The following is a 23,136-nucleotide window of genomic DNA, read 5'->3' on the forward strand; positions in this document are numbered from 1 at the left end:
CTGACCATGGTATCACTGTGCTCAATTGGCCTGCCAACTCTCCTGACCTGAACCCCATAGAGAATCTGTGGGATATTGTGAAGAGAACGTTGAGAGACTCAAGACCCAACACTCTGGATGAGCTAAAGGCCGCTATTGAAGCATCCTGGGCCTCCATAAGACCTCAGCAGTGCCACAGGCTGATTGCCTCCATGCCACGCCGCATTGAAGCAGTCATTTCTGCCAAAGGATTCCCGACCAAGTATTGAGTGCATAACTGTACATGATTATTTGAAGGTTGATGTTTTTTGTATTAAAAACACTTTTCTTTTATTGGTCGGATGAAATATGCTAATTTTGTGAGATAGGAATTTTGGGTTTTCATGAGCTGTATGCCAAAATCATCCGTATGAAGACAATAAAAGACCTGAAATATTTCAGTTAGTGTGCAATGAATCTAAAATATATGAATGTTAAATTTTCATCATGACATTATGGAAAATAATGAACTTTATCACAATATGCTAATATTTTGAGAAGGACCTGTATATACATTTATTTGGTTACCATCTAGTTTTCAGATGTGAATAAAGGCCGTTGACAAAATACTTTCGTTACAGTTTTAGAAAAAAAAATTAAACACAACCCACTTTCTGGAATACTAGCCAAGTAAAATCTATAATAGGTGACTTTGAAGCAGCCCCAAGTATCTCAAGTGCTTTATCTGTGTAATTAGTAAAAAAAAATATTGTTATATTCCTCACAGGTAAACATCGGAAGTCTGGTCGAGATGTTGCCATCAAGATAATTGATAAACTTCGCTTCCCTACTAAGCAAGAAAGCCAACTGCGCAATGAGGTGGCAATCCTGCAGGTAACCTCCCAAACAGAAGACAAACAGCAGACAAACACACGTTGGCCCTGTTCAGACCTGCAATGAATGTCTGCCCTGAGCAATCACTTGAATGGGTCAAAATACCTGACAAGGAACTGATCTGGGGCACTTCAGTCTACATCCCCACTATGTCAAGGATTATTATCTGAATATCCCACAATTATCAAAGAAAAAAATAATTCTATAAACAGAATTATTATGCTGCCAATTAATTTGAACCCCTTAAATTTATATTCTGCCAGACCATCCTGAAAGTGTTTTTGTAAGACAAAGATGTAATTTTATCCAACCTAAATGCCCTTTCAACGTTCATTACCGTCCCTGTTGGGGCCCCTCTGTGTTTGTGTTAATTATTTACATTCTTGATATCTACAACTTATTCCAGAAACACAATATTAATTTTCACTGCTAAAGGGAAGACATGCAGATCTATATCTCTCAAAACCTAATTCCATCCTTCCACCTCCCACCCATTCTGACTGTATTTGAGAATAAATTATTGCTCTCTGATTTTCTCAAACTTAAAAGTAAAAACGCTAAACCTTCCCTTGTTGAAACAACTTCAGCCCAAACTAAATCCACAGACCACAACAGGTGAGGAGTTTGGGTGTCATCCCTTAATAGTACTCTGTCATTTCAGTCTCAAATCTATAACAACACCCCATCCGCATGACTCATTGAATCATTAACTTTGCAGCTAGGCCTCTTCTTCAGCAAGCATGTGGTGACAGTGGAGAGGAGTGATTCCCTTTTAACAAGAGGAGACCTCCTGCAGAACCAGGCTCAATATTAAGGGGCAGGTAGAACTACTATTGCACATAGATACATATCTGTATGCTTTTGACTAAGAGACTGTCACTGAGAGCCAATCAGACTGATGCTCTGAAGTCTGAAGTTAGTTTTTGAGTCCATGCTTTGCATATTTTTAAGAAAAATTCCACTGTACCACTGACTTCAGCTGAAATCCAATAAGCTTCCAAAAAGGCTTCAGGCCCAGATGGATTCCCAACAGTTCTACAAAGAATTCTGGAATATTTTGTCTCCAACATTCCAAAGAATGTTTGCAGGAAACCGAAGAAAATGGCATACTTCGCCAAATATAAATTCTGCCAACATCACTGTCCTGTTAAAACTAGGAAAAGACCCAGTACTTCCTACCAGCCACCGTCCCATATCCCTTATTAACGTTGATCTCAAAATAATCTGTAAAGCCCTTGCACAAAGAATAGAAAAGGTAACAAATAACTGTTCTTTCCACAATTCTCTTAATACACAACTACAGTCAGGGAATATTACATAATTGGGTATCAATGTTTCAACTAGATTGGCAGACTTAACAAAACTAAACCACCAAGATGATCTCGCTAGATGGAAATCTCTACCCATATCACTCATGGGCAGGGCTGGTTCAATAAAAATGATGGTCTTGCCAAAAATCATTTACTCATTCTCAATGATCCCAAATAAACCATCATCTGACTGGTTTAGATCTCTGTACTCCTTCATCACTAAATAACTTTGGAAAGATAAACCCCCGCGTATTAGCTTAAAAACACTACAAAACACCAAAGATAAAGGTAGACTAGATCTGCCTAACTTTCATCATTACTTCTTAGCCAACAGGCCACAATACATCTCAAAATGGTTTAAACACAGCCCTCTAGATGAACCCTGGCTAGACGTAGAACAGACATTATGCAATAATATTAAGATCTCAGATCTACCATTTATTAGCTCAAATATAAAACGAAATGAATTCTTTAAAAGCCTCAATATTAGCACCTCTCTGACAGCATGGTGGGGATATCTAAAAATGACAGGGTCTTCACTAATCCCATGCAGAAGTACACCCATCTGGAGCAATCCTGACATCCTACAAAAATATAATATGATAAACTTTCCAGGGGTAAAGGAATTGAATACCTGGAACATATATTTGAAGGAATTCAGTTTATCCCATTTAACAGATCAATTATACAATATGGGATGGACAAGAATACATTTTTAGAATATCAACAAATTAAGTCTATCTTTAAAAATAAATTTAGGCTTAAAAACATTGTGTTACAAATGCCATGAAGTGTACTAGAGTTCCTAAAACTCAACCCCCCCAAATTAATGTCTAAAATATACAGGATACTGTCTAATATAGATGAATCAATTTCCCTTCCTATTATGAAATGGGAGGTGGATTTATCAGTCAACTTTGACCAAACATTCTGGTCTCAGATATGTTCCAGAGCTTTTAAAATGACTAATAACACCAGTTTCCAATTAATACAATATAAAATCCTTCATAGAGTATACTGTACCAGTCAACAGATGTTCAGGATGGGTTTAATACCTGCTTACACTGCACAAGCAATATATCTGACAATTACACCCACACACTATGGTTATGTACACCTGTTCAGGTGTCTGATATGTGAAGACTTATCAAAGTGTCTGAGATGTAGTATTTCACCTTCACCCTCAGTTTGCTTGTTGGGCAACTTAGATGATGTCAGCATAGAGAAAAATTCAGTTCACATAGTTTTCTGGGTTCCTGGGGCTTGTTGCCGTCGGGCTGGGGTCCTGGCGGGGTCAGGGGGGCTTGGGTATGTTGCCAGGTTTTTGTGCCGGCACATGCTCTGGCACCCAGCACCGGCACGTGTCTTTGGTGCGTCGGTGGGCGTAGGGTCCTCCTAAACTAGGTACCATCTCATTGCAGGTGCCCTCTCCTTCAAGTAGTGCATTCTGCTGGCTGGGGGGAGGCTCTTCGGGAGGGAGTGGGGCAGAGTCAACCTGGGTGTCTATTGTCTTATGTGTTCTGGGAGTTGTTCGAATCTTGGGGAGGGTGTAAGTTTTCTTCTGGGGTGGAGGTGGGTGGTTGGCCTTGGGTGGCGATGGTCATTGTTTGGACCTGGGTGGTTCCGGTTCGGACTCTGGTACCTTGCCTGGATTCCGGTTCCTGACGTCGGTCCTGGTTCTGTTTGGGGGCGGAGGGTCAGAGGGGTCTGCATGGTTTGGGTGGGCAGGCTGGCAGGGGGTTGATCTCGGGGTGGGCTGGTCTCGGCTTCTTGGTGTGTTTTGGTTTTGGCTCTGTGGGCTCTCTACCTTTTGTGGGCTTTGGTTTGGGTTTTCTCGCAGGGCTACTTCTGGCAGAGGAATGGGTGTCGGGCATGTTTTTGGACCTGGATGCTGTGGGTCTTCTCTTCGTGGGGGTGCCCTTTCCCAGGGGGATTTGTGTTTGGAGGGTTGGTGGAGGTGCATTTGCACAGTGTGGGCTTTGTGCACAGTGTTTGCTTTGGGTGCTCTTTGCTGCATTCCACTGTATGGAGTGCTGTGGTGTTGGGGCGGTGGTCCTGTTTGCGTCGGCTCTGACCTCCGCATTTGTGTGCTGCAGGGCGGGCATTGCTGGGCTCGGTGGTTGCATCGGGCTTCTCTGCCTTAAACTGAGATGGGGTTTGCTTGTCTGCTGGGTGGTTCCTGGTGAGTGATGTGGGCTTGGGGTTGGTGGTCTTCACCGTGCCCCTACCGATGTATGGTAGGATGTGTGGTGTTGCTGTGGCATTGGCTTGGGGGTATCTGTGGCTTGGCTTGGCTTGGCTTGGCTCTGTTGTTTTTGCTTGGCTGGCAAGGGTGTTAGTGGTTCTGCATCTCGGGTGGAGTGCAGCCTCTTTGCTGTGTGTGATGTGGCCCTTCTGTGTTGTCTTCGGCTTGCTGGGCTGGTGTCTTTTCCTTGGGAACGGTGGTGTGCGAGATGTTGCATTGCAGGGTCTGCATGACTGCCTGGCTGGCCCTGGAGGATTCGGTTCGTTTGTCTATGCGGGTTGCATGTGCCTATGCTGGCCCGGAGATTGCATTTACCCGTGGGCCATGCCAATTTGGGTCGGGTGTGGCTTATTGGTGGCCTCGATGTTGGTGTGGGATGTATTTTGTTGCCCCGCTTGCCTGGTTGTGGCTGCGGTCTGGTGCCAGGCATCAGGGACTGATTGGCTCTGTTGGCTCTCCCCCGTGGGTTTGGGGGTAGTTTGGCATGTTGGTCATGTGCCCTCCTTTGTGTGGCGTATTGTGGTTGCGCTGGGCCAGCTGGTCTGGTCTTTTATTTGTGGTGGGGCTGCAGTCTTGGTCATTTCTGCATGTTTGGGTGGTTCCGGGGGGTGGGCTGGGGCGGTTGGTCCTGGTTTTTGGTCAGTTCTAGAAGGGGGCGTTGGGGGGCTGCAGCGTATGGTTGTGTCCTCTTCTTGGATGCGGTGTCACTGGCATTTGGATCAGTTGAGCAGCGGTGAAAGAGCTGAGCTGGATAATGTTTCTCCCTGGGCTATTGTTGCAGTGACAGTGATGTGGTGTGTCTGTGTGGTTGTGTCTGGGCACCTGAACCTGGGAGTACAGAGTCTGTATGGGGAGTGTGAGTGAGTGTACGACATCCATTGCTGTTTGTCTCTACGTTGGGTGTGTGGGTGTGAGTGTTGGCTCACTCCCAGCGAGGCCTGTGGGCTCGTCGCTGCAGCTCCCAGGGGCTTCTGCACTGTGGCTGCTGGGTGGTTCCCCAGGGTCTCTACCCTGCTCTTCTTTGGGGGGGTTGCAGTAGTTCCGTCAGTGGTTCTTCTGGAGTTTCTGTGCTCTGGGGGGCGTTTGGATGTCTGTGGCTGGGATCTTCTCCGTATCTGTCCTGGGTGTGTGGCTCCTCACACTCGCTATTGCATATTTTTATATACACAAGCGTGCTCGCACTCAGACCCACAGACGTTAACAGATACACAAATGTTCTATATTAAGCCGCATTTACCACTAAGTACATCTTGCATTCATAAGTACCGTACCGTGCACTTTTCGGTAAAAAAGCTGGGATTATGTATGTTTCTGCAGGTGTAGAAGCAAGCAGGGTGTTATCTTGTGTTAATCTCTTCATCCTTCCCTCTCTCCTCCATGCTTTTCTCCTTCTCTCCTTTTTTTGCCCCACCTCTCTCTCTCTATTTTTTTCTTTTCTGTCTCCTTGTCCGTAACAGTTGAAATAATCCAAAAGCAGTTTCTAATAAAGTTTATTTTATAAATGTCAAGCAGAGCTTTAAAGCTTTAGCTGCCATGCTCCACTTGAGACAGTAAATCTGTTGGGCTTTTTCTTGGCACTCAGACAACAATTCCGAGCACTACTCTACCAGACAGGACATGGTTAAAAAAAAAAAAAGACAGAAATATGAAACATGAGAGCCACTACTCATTATTGTGGGCATGATAGGGTCATAGCATCGGCACTGGGCCAGCATAGCCAGTCTGGTTTCAAATTATCTTATGACCTAATAAAACAAGTGAGTCTGTACCAGAGTTCTAGGATCAGCTACCACTGCAGACAGGACTAAGATATGTCACCAGCATGACAAAGCCCTGCGATGGACTGGCGACCTGTCCAGGGTGTACCCCGCCTCCCGCCCATAGACTACTGGAGATAGGCACCAGCTTCCCCGCGACCCTCTATGGAATAAGTGGTAGAAAATGACTGACTGACAGACTGACCATCAAGACCTCCTTGTGGAAGTTTAGTGCATGTTCTGAAGATTCTCCATGATTGCCTCAGGTTCCAACCCCATGTATATTTTCTGTTGCCTGTTTCTAAAACACACCAGTGTCCTACATGTATGGTGGAGAAATTATTGGAATAAACTTATGCCTATTAGTGGGGGTTATGGGTGGGTTATTCCCAAAGGGGGGTTTAATCTAATTTGTCTCCTTTATTGTTAGAGTTTGCACCACCCAGGCGTGGTCAACCTGGAGTGCATGTTTGAGACACCGGAGCGAGTGTTTGTGGTGATGGAGAAGCTCCATGGAGACATGCTTGAGATGATCCTTTCCAGTGAGAAAGGTCGGTTGCCAGAGAGAATCACCAAGTTCCTAGTCACACAGGTAATACTTTAGTTGCTACAATTTAAATTAACCATAATAATAAGCAATAAATTACTAAACTAAACTCTATTGAATAAAAACAGTATTTTAAACTTTAGTATGATGGAATCCATGAATCAACCCCCCACCATCCCCTCCTGGGTCTGGTTCTTGCTGTTGAGCCTGGCGAATACGATCTTCCAGATCCCAGGAGAGGGCTCCAATGATACAGGACTGCGGAATGATGGATTCTGGATGCTGAGTCCCCTCTTCTGGAGAGCATCTGGCTTGGCGTTTTTGGAACCTGGGCAACAAGTGATGGAAAAATTGAAACTGAAATTCAAAAAATAATGCCCAAGAGATTGATATGAATTTAGCTGCTTAGCTGATTGGTGATAGGTGAGATTTTTGTGGTAGGTCGAAATGATGATGGGTATGGTGGTGCCCACCAGCCAGTGACACCATTTCTCCAAGGCCAACTTGATGGCCAGTAGTTCTCGGTCTCTAAAATCGTCATTCCGCTCTCAGGGAGAGAAGCATTTAGAATAAAAGGCACAAGGATGGACCTTAAAATCTGTGGAGGACGTCTTGGACAACACTGCTCCAACTCCTATGTTAGAAGCGTCCACCTCTAGGACAAACCGGACCTTGGTATCCAGGTGAATCAAGATGGGGGAGGAGGTGAACTTCTCCCTTGAATGCATTTAGGGCCTCAGGAGTCCAGGTAAAGGTTATTTTGGTAAAAGTGGGGGCTGTAAGAAGTGATGCAGTTAGACAGTGGTTCTAGATGAACATGTGGAAGAAGTTAGCAAATCCTAGAAAACATTGAAGTTTCTTTCTGGTAGTGGAAGCAGGCCAATCCATGATGGCCTGGATCTTGCTGGGATCTGACTTCACCTGTCCCCTCAAAAACAAAACCAAGAAAGCTTAATGAGTCCACATGAAATTCACATTTTTCAGCTTGACATAGAGCCGGTTTTCCAGAAGAGTTGGAGGACCATCCCAACTTGTTGCTTGTGGGTCTGAGGATATTTAGAAAAAATGAGAATGTCATTGAGGAACAGAAAGACAAAAACGTTGAAGAAATCTCTGACAACATCATTGACAAGGGCTTAAAATACTGCGGGGCATTTGTGAGTCTGAGGGGCATGACTAAACACTCATAATAACCCATAGGGGTCTTGAAAGCCATCTTCCTTTCATCCCCTTCTCGAATGCAGACAAGGTGGTAAGCGTTGCGAAGGTCAAGCTTAGTGAATATGGTAGCTCCTAACTAACTAGCTAACCGAATCAAAAGCTGTGGCTAGTAAGGGGAGAGAGTACTTGTTTTTTATGGTTATTTGGTGTAACCCTATGTAATGGAGGCAGGGTCTGAGGTTCTTATCCTTCTCAATAAAACAAACCCTGCCCCAACAGGAGAGGATGATGGCCGAATTATTCCTGCTTTGAGTGATTCGTTAAAGTATTGTTCCACTGACACATGTTCGGAGTTGGAGATGCACAATTGACCAGAGGGCAATGGTGTACCTGGAAGGAGATCAAAACAATGATAATAAAGGGCAATGAGGAAGAAATGACAGTTGTATATCCTTGCTGAAAACTTTCTGAAGGTCATGATAATCAGATGGAACATTAGAAAGATCTGGAAGATGCTCAGAGTTTCCAGGGCTGGTGTGACTATAGCTGAATGAAGACAGGAACTTAGACAAAGAAAACCTCCATGATTCGGTGCGGGATTCAGCCCAATTTATTTGTGGATTGTGGGCCTTTAACCAAGGATGACCTAAAATAAAATGAGCTTCTTTACCGGGAAAGATGAAAAACAGGTAAATGTAATCCTTGTACTAGGGCAGGGGTAACTAGGTTCTATTTGTAGCTGGGGTCTAAAAGGGCTACAACCGGATGTTGCTCTTGGTTGAAAAAGATGGTGGAGTGTAAATGAAAGCGAGGATATTCAGGTGTTGAGTCGTGCCCACCAGTACCAGGATGCCCTGTTGGTAAGGGCCATCTGTAATTGCGCCACAGGGTCAGATCGGTCAGATTGTTCTGTCATAATGGCAAACCAGGCAACAATTACGGAGACTCGACTTGTGTTAAACAGGTTTATTGAAACACAAAATAAAGAAAGAGAGATGGGAGAGTAGGGATGACAGGAGTGAACGAGAAGCTTGAACTGATGATAAGAATGCTCCCTGATGAGCTTTGATGAACTGCAGCTGTACATCTGTGAGGTATTAAAAAGTGTGTGCAAATTGCACTCTTGTAGACTTGTATTAATCCTTCATTTATTAATACAATCTGGTTTTGTAGCCATTTAAAAAATAAAGCAAATACGTGGAGATAAACAGTTGATACCGCAATGCTTCATAAGTTCCTCCAGAGTGTTTTAATTTGTCATGTGATACGTATGTACTCTGACAAGTGCTATTGTGCTTTATCTTTAGATTCTAGTGGCTCTGCGTAATCTCCACTTCAAGAATATCGTCCACTGTGATCTGAAGCCTGAAAATGTGCTGCTGGCCTCTGCAGACTCTTTTCCACAGGTACTCTGTGTATATATATATATATATATATATATATATATATATATATATACATATATATGTACATATTGCATGAGTGTAAGTTATGCTTAGGCTCCATTTGTCTTTAATTACCTTAATTCAATTGTATAAAGCAAGTAACAGATCAATAGTGGACAGTATTAAAGTTTTACAATATTAATATAAATTATGATGGGGAAAATATATAAAGGGAAAATGATAATACAAATCCATTGTCTATATTTTACAAGTTTGATATTGCTTGGCAATATAGTACAATCAAAGTGTAAGCTTCTAAACATTTTTATTTTTAGCAGAAATCTGCATGTTTCTCAAGAAACTAGTCCTGCTTTTTAGTTTTCCCAATTAAAGAACTCATCACAACAGAGTACTACTGCAAAGGGTAGAGAGAAAATGCTTCCTGTGCCCTTTGGCCGAATGCTTGTATTTTACAATAACTTTATTACATTAACATCCTGCAAACATTTCTAAAACCTCACAATACTCCAATCACCCCCACTCTACACAAACTTACAAAATGGACCCATGCCAGAAAAACCAATCAAGGAGTGATCAAACATCCAGCCAGAATAATGGTGAAAACTTGTTGGTGGCTTTAAGTCTGACAAAATTATTGGTTGAGATGGATACTTAAAAGCCCAAAATTAATATTTAATCCCATGGTGAATGTATGTAATCTTGTCCAGATCACCATGTTACATTTAAAGCAACACATGCCAATGTGCTCTGAGAAGAGAGCCTGAATGCACTCATCATGCCCAATCACTTGTCAGAGGGAAAGAAAATTGCTGAGCAGTGGGATCTTGTTAGACAACCCTCATCTCCTTGTCCTACTGCAGGTAAAGCTTTGTGACTTTGGGTTTGCCCGGATTATTGGGGAGAAGTCATTTCGACGCTCAGTGGTTGGCACACCAGCATACCTTGCTCCTGAAGTCCTGAGAAACAAAGGTTACAACCGTTCTCTGGACATGTGGTCAGTGGGAGTCATCATCTATGTCAGGTAGAGCATCAGAGAAATTGCAAATCTTTGTTTTAGGAGATTACACTTGTTGCTGTTTGGAGTCCTTGTGCTTTTCAGTTTCTTTATTCTCTTTTCTTCTTTTATGTTAGGTTTGTATAAGGGGAAATTTGAAATGGATCTAATGTAAACAGCATATTTACTGAAAGAAAGTATTTGTCATCATAGATGTGTTTCATCTTGTCACTATATTGTGTATCTGCAGTCTCAGTGGGACATTTCCTTTCAATGAAGATGAAGATATTAATGATCAAATCCAGAATGCGGCCTTCATGTATCCTCCCCACCCATGGAAGAAAATCTCCCAGGAAGGTATGTGATTCTATGTGTAGAGGCAAAAAAAGAGAGAATTAAATTGCTTCTATCTATCTATCTATCTATCTATCTATCTATCTATCTATCTATCTATCTATCTATCTATCTATCTATCTATCTATCTATCTATCTATCTATCTATCTATCTATCTATCTATCTATCTATCTATCTATCTATCTATCTATCTATCTATCTATCTATCTATCTATCTATCTATCTATCTATCTATCTATCTATCTATCTATCTATCTATCTATCTATCTATCTATCTATCTATCTATCTATCTATCTATCTATCTATCTATCTATCTATCTATCTATATATATATATACGTTTTTGAGAGAGGTACCCCCAGTCCTTTTGGCTTTTAGTATAACAATGACCATCAGTGGGCTCTAGATGGACAAACTTTATCAGTTTATTATTTTACTTAGTACCCCTACACATAGCCCATTCTAAAATGGCCAAACTCTCAGTACTCAGCAGTTTATTCTAACCTCCCCAACATTCCCGCCCCATTCCAAACCCTTTGTGAAGTGCCTTGAGACGACATGTGTTGTGAATTGGTGCTACATAAATAAAACTGAATTGAACTATATAAATAAAACTGAATTGAACTTTAGGTAAGCACAGTGAAGTAGAAATAAGCAGAGTTAAACGATAATTACAACTCCAGTAATTTTTTTTATGAATCCACAAATTATACAGACAAGGTTTGCTAATAATACTACCAGAATGTCAATACAAATGATACAATTACCTGGGAGAAAATCTAATTTATTCAAAGCCAATTTAAAAGTTATTATAAATAACAGGAACATTTTTGAAATACTGCACTAGCACACTTCACACTTCATTTGTCATGATTTGTGGGTGTTTTTGGTTTATTATTATTATTATTATTTTTATTGACAGATTTTGAACCATGCTTCTGGTCATGCTTTTGGTTTTGTCTTCTTGTTCATGTTTTGTCAAGTTAGGTTTTTTGGATCTGGTTATGCTTTAGTTTCATGTTTTTCCAGTTGTATTTCTATTAGTTCGTACCCTTGGATTTCCGTTCTGCTCAAGCCACGTTTTGTCCTGTCAATCAACTTTATTCGGTTCACCTGCACCTAGCTAATCTGTCTTCTTGCTTCACCTGGTTCACGCTCCATAAATACACACCTGTTCTGTCATTCGTCGCAGAAACATTTCAGATCATGTCACCTTGCTTTTTCCGATCATGCCATGCTTGTCTCGCCTGCCTGTTACTGTTTTGTTCCTGCCTCTTCCTCTGAGTGAATATTTGTTTTGTCCACAATTAAATATTTTTCATCTACCATCATGCTCCCTGCTTGTCTGCATTCCGGGGTCCTCCGTAGCACTCAGCCTGACAATATTCTTATGTCAGATATTTTGGGTGAATACACAATTCAGGTAATCGACAATTATGCTCCAACAAGGCTGACATTATATTCTGTTAACCTATGTATATATATATTTGATTTTGATATTTTTCATATCTCACTCATCTTCAAGAGCATGAAAGGTTTCTCTTGCATGCAACACATGTTGTCTCAAGGCACTTCACAAAGTCAGGTACACACATTCCAATTAATCTTAACCATTGAACAGTGCAGTCAGATTTAGTTATTTATTCAGATTGAATAAAACATTTTTCTATCTAAGGAAACCCAGCAGATTGCATCCAGTCAGTGACTTGTAGCAGTCACTCCTCCTGGGTGAGCATGTAGAGACAGTGGACAGTCACTGGTGTTGACTTTGCAGCAATCCCTCATACTGAGCATGCATGTAGCGACAGTGGAGAGGAAAAACTCCCTTTTAACAGGAAGAAACCTCCAGCAGAACCAGGCTCAGTGTGAGCGGCCATCTGCCACGACCGACTGGGGGTTTAGAGAGAACAGAGCAGAGACACAAAGAGAACACAGAAGCACTGATCCAGGAGTACTTTCAATGGGAAGGAAAAGTAAATGTTAATGGATGTAGCTCCTTTAGTTGTTTCATCTAGAAAGAAAGAACAGATAAACTCTGAGCCAGTTTTCAAGGTTAGAGTCTGAAAGAGAGCACATAGAGTTAGTCACAGTAAAAGCTCAGTCAGTAGCTATTTCTAGGACAGATAAAGGGTTACACACTGAAAGATAGGGCCAAGTGGATCATCGGTAGAGGGTGAGCATTAAGTTGTTGCCAGCAGAAGCTTGGACGATGCCCCTCTTCAGAAAGGTGTCACAGGTAGACACAGAGTCAGGCCAGATGTAGCTTCTAGGAAGAGAAAAGAGAGAGAACAAAGTTAAAAGCTGAAATAACAGCAAATAATGCAAAATTGGAGAGTAGTATGAGAATGCAGCAGAAAGAGTGAAAGTGGCCATTATGTCCTCCAGCAGCCTAAGCCTATACCAGCATAACTACACAGATAGCTCAGGATAACCTAAGCCACTCTAATTATAAGCTTTATCAAAAAGGAAAGTTTTAAGCCTAGCCTTAAAAGTAGACAGGGTGTCTGCCTCACGGACTAAAACTAGGAGCTGGTTCCACAGGATAGGAGCCTGATAACTAAAGGATCTGCCTCCCATTCTACTTTTAGAGACTCTAAGAACCACCAGTAAACCTGCAGTCTGTGAACGAAGTGCTCTGTTAGGAACATATGGACCAATCAGATCTCTGATGTATGATGGAGCTAGATCATTAAGGGCTTTATATGTGAGGAGGAGAATTTTAAATTCTATTCTGGATTTAACAGGGAGCCAATGAAGGGAAGCTAAAATAGGAGAAATATGATCTCTCTTTTTAATTTTCATCAGAACTCTTGCTGCAGCATTTTGAATCAGCTGAAGGCTTTTAACTGCATTTTGTGGACATCCTGATAGTTAAAGACATCACCAACCCCCTCCTGGACCCCCTGCAGTTTGCCTACAGAGCCAACAAGTCTGTAGACAATGCAGTCAACCTAGCCCTTCACTTCATCCTCCGGCACCTGGACTCCACAGGAACCTACGCCAAGATCCTGTTTGTGGATTTCAGCTCTGCCTTCAACACCATCGTCCCAGCTCTGCTCCAGGAGAAGCTCTCCCTGCTGGGTGTGCCCGACTCCACCTGCAGGTGGATCTCTGACTTCATGCTGACAGGAAGCAGCGCGTGAGGCTGGGGAAGCACGTCTCTGACTCCCTGACCATCAGCACCGGTTCCCCCCAAGGCTGTGTTCTCTCTCCTCTGCTCTTCTCCCTGTACACCAACAGCTTCACCTCCAGTCACCAGTCTGTCAAGCTTCTGAAGTTTGCGGACGACTCCACCCTGATCGGACTCATCTCTGATGGTGACGAGTCTGTGTACAGACGTACAACAAGATGGCGCTGCAGATGGTCGCCTCGGCGTGTTGGTGCGCATTGTTTTGTTTTGTTTTTTGCTTTAAAACGGTCTTCTGTGATGGTACCCGGAGCTCTCTCACCAGAGAAGAACTCATGAACATCAGGGCTACTACACCAGAGGAGTTATTTCCAACATTTCTACCTACTGCTCTGGAATATTTGGACATTCTGGTCAAAGGTGCGCTCACCTTTGTTCACGCGGTGAAACGCCGGAAGAGAGGGAAACGGGCTGGGGTGCTGGTACGTCTTCGCCAGCGTGGACTACGAACACCGTTACCTGGAATATTTCTCTCTAACGTGCGCTCACTTCCCAACAAAATGGAGGAACTACAACTGCTGTTGGGGAAAAACAGGGACTTTTATTCATCGGCAGTTTTGTGCTTCACGGAGACGTGGCTGTGTGGATTAATACCGGACTCGCGCTGCAGCTGGCAGGATTCCAGCTCTACAGAGCGGACAGAGACACGGAACTCTCCGGCAAAGCGAAAGGTGGAGGAATCTGTTTTTACCTCAACAGTGGTTGGTGCAACGACGTGACAGTGATTCAGCAGCACTGTTCTCCAGACCTGGAATCCTTCATCATAAACTGTAAGCCTTTCTATTCCCCCCGTGAGTTCGCTTCGTTCATCCTGGTTGGTGTTTACATCCCGCCGCAAGCTAACGTGCAGGTCGCACAGCGCATGCTCGCCGACCAGATACTGAGTGTGGAGCGGACCAACCCGGACTCCTTAGTAATCGTCGCTGGTGACTTTAACAAAGGTAATCTGACCCACGAACTCCCCAAATATAGACAGTTTATAAAATGTCCGACCAGAGAGGACAACATTCTGGATCACTGTTACACCACCATCAGAGACGCTTATCACGCCGTCCCACGTGCTGCACTGGGCCAATCCGACCACATCATGGTCCACCTGATTCCTGCATACAGGCAGAAACTAAAGCTCTGCAAACCTGTTGTGAGGACGACAAGGAAGTGGAGCAGTGAGGCTGTGGAGAATCTCCAGGCGTGTTTAGGCTGTACAGACTGGGATGTGTTCAGGACTACTACCAACAGTCTGGACGAGTACACAGAGGCTGTGACTTCCTACATCAGCTTCTGTGAGGACAGCTGTGTACCATCATGCACCAGGGTGAGTTACAACAACGACAAACCCTGGTTCACAGCTAAACTCAGAAGGTTAAGACTGGATAAGGAAGAGGCCTTCAGGAGTGGGGACAAAGACATATACAGAGAGGCCAAGTACAAGTTTGGCAAGGCAGTGAAAGAGGCCAAACGACTGTACTCTGAGAAGCTCCAAATCCAGTTCTCAGCCAACGACTCTGCGTCTGTCTGGAAAGGGCTCAAGCAAATCACCAACTACAAGCCGAAAGCCCCCCACTCCATCAACGACCGACGCCTCGCCAACGACCTGAACGAGTTCTACTGCCGCTTTGAAAGACAAAGGGACAGTCCTGCAACCATCTCCCACGACGCCCCCCAACAGCTGCAGCCACAATCCACCACCCCCACCTCCCCAACCTCAAGAGGGGCCTTGGCACCTCCAACCCCCACCAGCCCCCTACCCACGCCGAGGACGGCTCTTTCCATCCAGGAGAGGGACGTCACCAAACTCTTCAGGAGACAGAACCCCCGGAAAGCTGCTGGTCCGGATTCTGTCTCACCAGCCAGCCTGAAGCACTGCGCTGATCAGCTGTCTCCAGTCTTCACAGACATTTTTAACACCTCACTGGAGACATGTCATGTGCCAGCCTGCTTCAAGTCCTCCACCATCGTCCCTGTTCCCAAGAAGCCAAGGACCACAGGGCTTAATGACTTCAGACCCGTCGCCCTGACCTCTGTGGTGATGAAGTCCTTTGAGCGCCTTGTGCTCTCACACCTAAAAGACATCACCGACCCCCTCCTGGACCCCCTGCAGTTTGCCTACAGAGCCAACAGGTCTGTAGATGATGCAGTCAACCTAGCCCTTCACTTCATCCTCCGGCACCTGGACTCCACAGGAACCTATGCCAGGATCCTGTTTGTGGATTTCAGCTCTGCCTTCAACACCATCGTCCCAGCTCTGCTCCAGGAGAAGCTCTCCCAGCTGAGTGTGCCCGACTCCACCTGCAGGTGGATCACTGACTTCCTGTCTGACAGGAAGCAGCGCGTGAGGCTGGGGAAGCACGTCTCTGACTCCCTGACCATCAGCACCGGTTCCCCCCAAGGCTGTGTTCTCTCTCCTCTGCTCTTCTCCCTGTACACCAACAGCTGCACCTCCAGTCACCAGTCTGTCAAGCTTCTGAAGTTTGCGGACGACACCACCCTGATCGGACTCATCTCTGATGGTGACGAGTCCGCGTACAGATGGGAAGTGGACCATCTGTTGGACTGGTGCAGCCAGAACAGCCTTGAGCTCAACGCTCTAAAGACAGTGGAGATGGTTGTGAACTTCAGGCAGAACCCAGCCCCACCTGCCCCCATCACCCTCTGTGACTCCACAATTGACACTGTGGAATCTTTCCGCTTCCTGGGAACCATCATCTCCCAGGATCTCAAGTGGGAGCCAAACATCAGCTCCCTCATCAAGAAAGCCCAGCAGAGGATGTTCTTCCTGCGGCAGCTGAAGAAATTCAACCTGCCAAAGACTATGATGGTGCACTTCTACACAGCCATCATTGAGTCCATCCTCACCTCCTCCATCACCATCTGGTACGCCGCTGCTACAGCCAAGGATAAGGGCAGGCTGCAGCGTGTCATTCGGTCTGCTGAGAAGGTGATTGGCTGCAGTCTACTGTCGCTCCAGGAACTGTACACCTCCAGGACCCTGAAGCGGGCAGGGAAGATTCTGGCTGATCCCTCCCACCCCGGTCACAGATTCTTTGAGACTCTCCCCTCTGGCAGGAGGCTGTGGTCCATCCGGACCAAAACCTCACGCCACAAGAACAGTTTTTTCCCATCTGCCACCAGCCTGGTTAACAAAGCCCGGAAACCACCCTGACATTCCCCCTTTCCCCCACACCCCCCCTTTTTTTGCTGACAGGACACCTGTAACCTGTAACTCTATGCGTTACATTAACGCTCAGCTTGGACTCCTGCTTACTTGCACTGCTTTACTTGCACAATGATCACCTGCACTGTTGTATTGCTCTTGCATCTTATACTGCTCTATATTTACTCTCACTCACTTAAAACTGTGCACTTATATTTATATTATATTGTAGATATGTTTGTACTGTTTAATTTGTACTGTATTGCACCGACTACGCCAAAACAAATTCCTTGTATGTCCAAAAACGTACTTGGCAATAAAGCTTTTCTGATTCTGATTCTGATTCTGATTCTGAGATGGGAGGTGGACCATCTGTTGGACTGGTTCAGCCAGAACAACTTGAGCTCAACGCTCTAAAGACAGTGGAGATGATTATGGACTTCAGGCAGAACCCAGCCCCACCTGCCCCCATCACCCTCTGTGACTCCACAATTGACACTGTGGAATCTTTCAGCTTCCTGGGAACCATCATCTCCCGGGACCTCAAGTGGGAGCCAAGCATCAGCTCCCTCATCAAGAAAGCCCAGCAGAGGATGTTCTTCCTGCAGCAGCTGAAGAAATTAACCCTGCCAAAGACTATGATGGTGCACTTCTACACAGCAATCATTGAGTCCATCCTCACCTCCTCCATCACCATCTGGTACGCCGCTGCTACAGCCAAGGATAAGGGCAGGCTGCAGCGTGTCATTCGGTCTGCTGAGAAGGTGATTGGCTGCAGTCTACTGTCGCTCCAGGAACTGTACACCTCCAGGACCCTGAAGCGGGCAGGGAAGATTCTGGCTGATCCCTCCCACCCCGGTCACAGACTCTTTGAGACTCTCCCCTCTGGCAGGAGGCTGCGGTCCATCCGGACCAAAACCTCACGCCACGAGAACAGTTTTTTCCCATCTGCCACCAGCCTGGTTAACAAAGCCCGGAAACCACCCTGACACTCTCCCCCCCTCCCCTTTTTTTGCTGACAGGACACCTGTAACCTGCAACTCTATGAGTTACATTAACGCTCAGCTTGGACTCCTGCTTTACTTGCACTGCCATACTTGCACAATGATCACCTGCACTGTTGTATTGCTCTTGCATCTTATACTGCTCTATATTTACTCTCACTCACTTAAAACTGTGCACATATATTTATATTATATTGTAGATATGTTTATACTGTTTAATTTGAATTGTATTGCACCGACTACGCCAAAACAAATTCCTTGTATGTCCAAAAATGTACTTTGCAATAAAGCTTTTCTGATTCTGATTTTGATTTTAAAGAATTACAATAGTCCAGCCTTGAAGTAACAAATGCATGGACTAGTTTTTCAGCGTCACTCCTGGATAGGATATTTCTAATTTTGGCAATGTTCCGAAGGTGAAAGAAGGAAATCCTAGAAACCTGTTTAATTTGGGATCTAAATGACATGTCCTAGTCAAAAATAACACCAAAGTTTTTACTTTATTACTGGAGGTCAATTTAATGTCATCCAGGTTGAGTGACTGACTAAGCAGTTTTTTTTTTCAAACACTCCGGTCCAAAGACGACAACGTTTGTCTTGTCTGAATTAAGAAGCAGAAAATTTAAAGAAAACCAAGTTTTTATGTCTTCAAGACATGCTTGTAGTCTATCTAACTGGTGGGTTCATCAGGATTTATGGATTAATAAAGCCTTTCCACCTGTCTCAGTCGTTGGGTCCTTGAGCAAGACCCTTAGCCCCAGAAAACTCCCCAGGCACCGCACAGTGGTAGCCCACTACTCCCTAAAGTGATGAGTGATGATTATTAATCAAAGCAAAGGGTGGCTATTTTAAAGAATCAAAAATTTAAAAATGTTTAGAGTTACTTCACACTTTTTGTTTACTATATAATTCCATATTTGTCAATTCACAGTTTTGTTGCCAGTCTTCATTGATTGCACACTCCACAGGGTCAATATACACGGGCGGGCTGCTATATCCAAACCTTTGGTCACTCATGCCAATGCCAAACGTCGGTTTCAATGGTGCAAGGAGCGCAAATCTTGTGCTGTGGACAATGTGAAACATGTATTGTTCTCTGATGAGTCCACCTTTACTGTTTTCCCCACATCCGGGAGAGTTACGGTGTGGAGAAGCCCCAAAGAAGCGTACCACCCAGACTGTTGCATGCCCAGAGTGAAGCATGGGGGTGGATCATTGATGGTTTGGGCTGCCATATCATGGCATTCCCTTGGCCCAATACTTGCACTAGATGGGCGCCAAGGACTACCGAACCATTCTTGAGGACCATGTGCATCCAATGGTTCAAACATTGTATCCTGAAGGCGGTGCCGTGTATCAGGATGACAATGCACCAATACACACAGCAAGACTGGTGAAAGATTGGTTTGATGAACATGAAAGTGAAGTTGAACATCTCCCATGGCCTGCACAGTCACCAGATCTAAATATTATTGAGCCACTTTGGGGTGTTTTGGAGGAGAGAGTCAGGAAACGTTTTCCTCCATCATTATCACGTAGTGACCTGGCCACTATCCTGCAAGAAGAATGACTTAAAATCCCTCGGACGTCACTCTCCTGCGCCGCTTGGAATTGCGAAGTCAAATGGAATTATGAAACACTTTTTGCAGGGGCAAGCATGAAAACGAAAAATCATTTTCCTCTTATTATTATTTCTTTAGTTGTGTCACACGATGAGCAGTCTTGAAGAAGAAAATTAACACATTGTAGATCTGAATGAATGAAATATTCTCATTGAATACTTTGTTCTGTACAAAGTTGAATGTGCTGACAACAAAATGACACAAAAATCATCAATGGAAATCAATGTATTAACCAATGGAGGCCTGGATTTGGAGTCACACACAAAATTAAAGTGGAAAAACACACTAGAGGCTGATCCAACTTTGATGTAATGTCCTTAAAACAAGTCAAAATGAGGCTCAGTATTGTGTGTGACCTCCACGTGTCTGTATGACCTACCTACAATGCCTGGGCATGCTCCTGATGAGACAGCAAATGGTCTCCCGAGTGATCTTCTCGCAGACCTGGACTAAAGCGTCTGACAACTCCTGGACAGTCTGTGGTGCAACGTGACTTTGGTGGATGGAGCGAGACATGATGTCCCAGATGTGCTCAATTGGATTCAGGTCTGGGGAATGGGCGGGCCAGTCCATAGCTTCAGTGTCTTTATCTTGTAGGAACTGCTGACACACTCCAGCCAGCTGTGAGCATAACCCCCATTTGTGGACGTCAGGCCCTCATACCATCCTCATGGAGTCGGATTCTAACCGTTTGTGCAGACACATGCACATTTGTGGCCTACTTTTTGCAGGGCTCTGGCAGTGCTCCTCCTGTCCCTCCTTCCACAAAGGCGGAGGTAGCTGTCCTGCTGCTGGGTTGTTGCCCTCCTACGGCCTCCTCCACGTCTCATGGTGTACTGGCCTGTCTCCTGGTAGCGCCTCCAGGCTCTGGACACTACGCTGACAGACACAGCAAACCTTCTTGCCACAGCTCGGATTGATGTGCCATCCTGGATGAGCTGCACTACCTGAGCCACTTGTGTGGGTTGTAGAGTCCGTCTCATGCTACCACGAGTGTGAAAGCACCACAAACATTCAAAAGTGACCAAAACATCAGCCAGAAAGCATAGGTACTGAAAAGTGGTCTGTGGTCCCCACCTGCAGAACCACTCCTTTATTGAGTGTGTCTTGCTAATCGCCAAAGATTTCCCCCTGTTGTCTATTCCATTTGCACAACAGCATTAGGAGTTATATTGTGTTGTTTAAGTGTTCCGTTTAGTATTTTGAGCAGTGTATTTAACCCCTTCGTTACTTCACTCCTCACCCTATTGTTTGATTTCTTTAAATGTCTAAAGTCTGCTAGAGCCATTATTGGCAGCAGAGTGACTCATATTGATGTCTCTACATGTGTCTGCACTGTGTGTTAACTGAAATTGTCAAGTTGACACTAAGACTGTTTTATCAGTGACTCACTCACTCCCTAGCCAGAAACCTGAAGCAGTTTTCTATCCATCTCTTCATCTTGCCAAAGTGACTTAAGGTGCTGTTTAGAAATAAATGCAGACATGCTCTAGCAGATTAAATGTCAGAAGGAAGTCTTTCAACAGATCTGCATATCTAAATATCAGGTTAAAGGAAGGCTCCTTCCCACACAACATTCCAGTTTAGAGATGAAAGAAAAAGCTTATTGTTTGACTTGTTTTATAATTAACTCAAAAAGACTTTAGACCAAAGCTGTATTCATACGTTTTCCTACATATGCTGGTGTTTTAAACGTATGTTGAGGATCATCTAATCTTAACAAATCCTTGCACTTCAACATGCTTTCTAACTTTGTCTGTGGTCTCTGTCTGCCTATAACGAGGAAGAAGTCAGAAATCTTCCCCTATTCTCCTGTCTTGTTGAGACCCTAAAATCATACAATATCACTGTCCTGTGTTTTTAAGTTATTCATTGGTTTTTATTTTCTATAGCAATCTCACTGTTCTCATAACAATAAGGGTTAAAATAAAAATAACCTTCCTGATCTGCTTTATGCTTTGCTCCTCTCCGGCATCCATAACATGTCCATTTGAAATGGTCAGGGACTTATTCTGGGCATTAGTTTCAGTGCTTTGAGAAATTAAATCAGCTTCTCATGAGTGTAAATAACTCACAAAACAGTCAGAAGAAATCATGTAAGCATCAAATTCAAAAGGGAAACTCCTTCAAAAAGTTTCTTGCAAGACAAATATGTATTTTAATATATATTTATTTGTTTTCATTGAGAAAATTTTAGTGGTGACATTAAAATAGCAAATAAAAAACATCATTCATGTTATTTGCAATTCATAACAATTACTCAAAGAAAATATTAAATAAATAATGGCAGAAAGAATCACAAACACCTATAGAAAGTTGCAGTAAAAGTGTTTAAGCATTGGATTGGATGAACCATTCCTTGATAATGTCCATGAATTCCAGACTTCATAAATAAAAGGTTCTGCAAAGATTTCTCAGTAGTCTGGAAAATTAAGGTTAAAAATTGTAATACTAGTGCATGGCAGACATGCAGTTAATAATGTACAATGCAATGTTAAATAATGTAATGCAAACACTGAAAGACTTAGGCTCAAAACATAGTCTGCTCAGTTCCTTCTGTGACACAGCATCTCTGTAGCATATCCAGTCTGCGATCCAGTTGAGCACCACAGTATTTATACTTCTTCACTTCTTCTAGCAGATGAAAAGGTGTTAGACATATTATGGTTTCTTCTGAAATCTACAATCATCTCTGATACATCAAACAACTGTAGAGTCATTCTAGTATTTCTGTACATGACAGGACCCTGACTTGTCCTGGAAGTCAGAGGCTTACAGAGTGAAAAGGAATAGTGAGAGTACAGTCCCCCGTGCTCTGCCTGTGCTGCTGATAACATTGTCAGACACAAAGTGTGGTCTTTTTCTCAGGTAATCATTGATCTAGGTGACTGTGGAGGCCACTTGTGTCTTTTGGAGTTTGTTTACACAGTAAACAAGGTGTTGTGTTGTGTTAAATGCACTGAACAAAACCAAAAAAAAATTATGTTCACAGTCCTGCTTGCTTTGTCTAGATTTCCATAGGTTCGATGGGGCAGATGTTTGAATTCATCTTAAAATCCATTCCCATGAGGATAAGCTGTCTGCAAGGGGTCCTGAAACCAGTTTGCTTACTCAGATGGGTGTCATAGTGTTTTGAATAGATTTGACTCACATGCAGAAAACAATTCAGGAGACAGAGTTTTAATGGTAAGAAGTTTATTAAACGTATGTAGATATGTGCAGGAGACTGGAACCGGGGCACCAACTGTAAAATAAACAGAACTATAAGCAAGGGGAAACTCAGGACCTATATTCACAAATGATATTTCTGCCTTACTGATTTGAGGGAGAGATCCGCCAGAGGGGGGTGGAGAGACCAGGAGGTTGTTTACCCGTGGGACAGGCGACAGTGAACACTGGTGTGCCAGTATGATTGATGGTCCAAGAGTTTCTGTAGTTGGTGCAATGGAAGGAGGAGGGTGGACAGGGTTCACAGAGGTAGATCCACGGAACGAAGGAATCAGGAGACTGCCAGCTGGTTTGATCCAATGAGGAAACAGGAG

At 43.9% G+C, this 23,136-nt stretch overlaps 1 protein-coding gene across 6 annotated transcripts in view; it reads left to right on the plus strand.

Moving 5' to 3' along the window:
• prkd1 (protein kinase D1) overlaps window positions 1–23,136 on the plus strand; it is a 100,845-nt gene that overhangs the window by 60,971 nt on the left and 16,738 nt on the right. For 4 of the 6 annotated variants that reach the window (XR_007042560.1, XM_047393104.1, XM_047393105.1 and 1 more), the window contains 5 exons: window positions 746–852; window positions 6,595–6,756; window positions 9,180–9,278; window positions 10,139–10,299; window positions 10,523–10,629. Coding sequence is in view for 5 of the 6 variants with exons in the window: in XM_047393104.1 (XP_047249060.1) it covers window positions 746–852; window positions 6,595–6,756; window positions 9,180–9,278; window positions 10,139–10,299; window positions 10,523–10,629 (636 nt within the window). In the remaining variant the exon portion in view is untranslated. The remainder of the gene's footprint in view (window positions 1–745; window positions 853–6,594; window positions 6,757–9,179; window positions 9,279–10,138; window positions 10,300–10,522; window positions 10,630–23,136) is intronic. The other 2 variants (XM_047393106.1, XM_047393109.1) reach the window with 2 other exon arrangements.

The sequence above is a fragment of the Girardinichthys multiradiatus genome, chromosome 19, assembly GCF_021462225.1.
Source record: "Girardinichthys multiradiatus isolate DD_20200921_A chromosome 19, DD_fGirMul_XY1, whole genome shotgun sequence".
NCBI classification, from domain to species: domain Eukaryota; kingdom Metazoa; phylum Chordata; class Actinopteri; order Cyprinodontiformes; family Goodeidae; genus Girardinichthys; species Girardinichthys multiradiatus.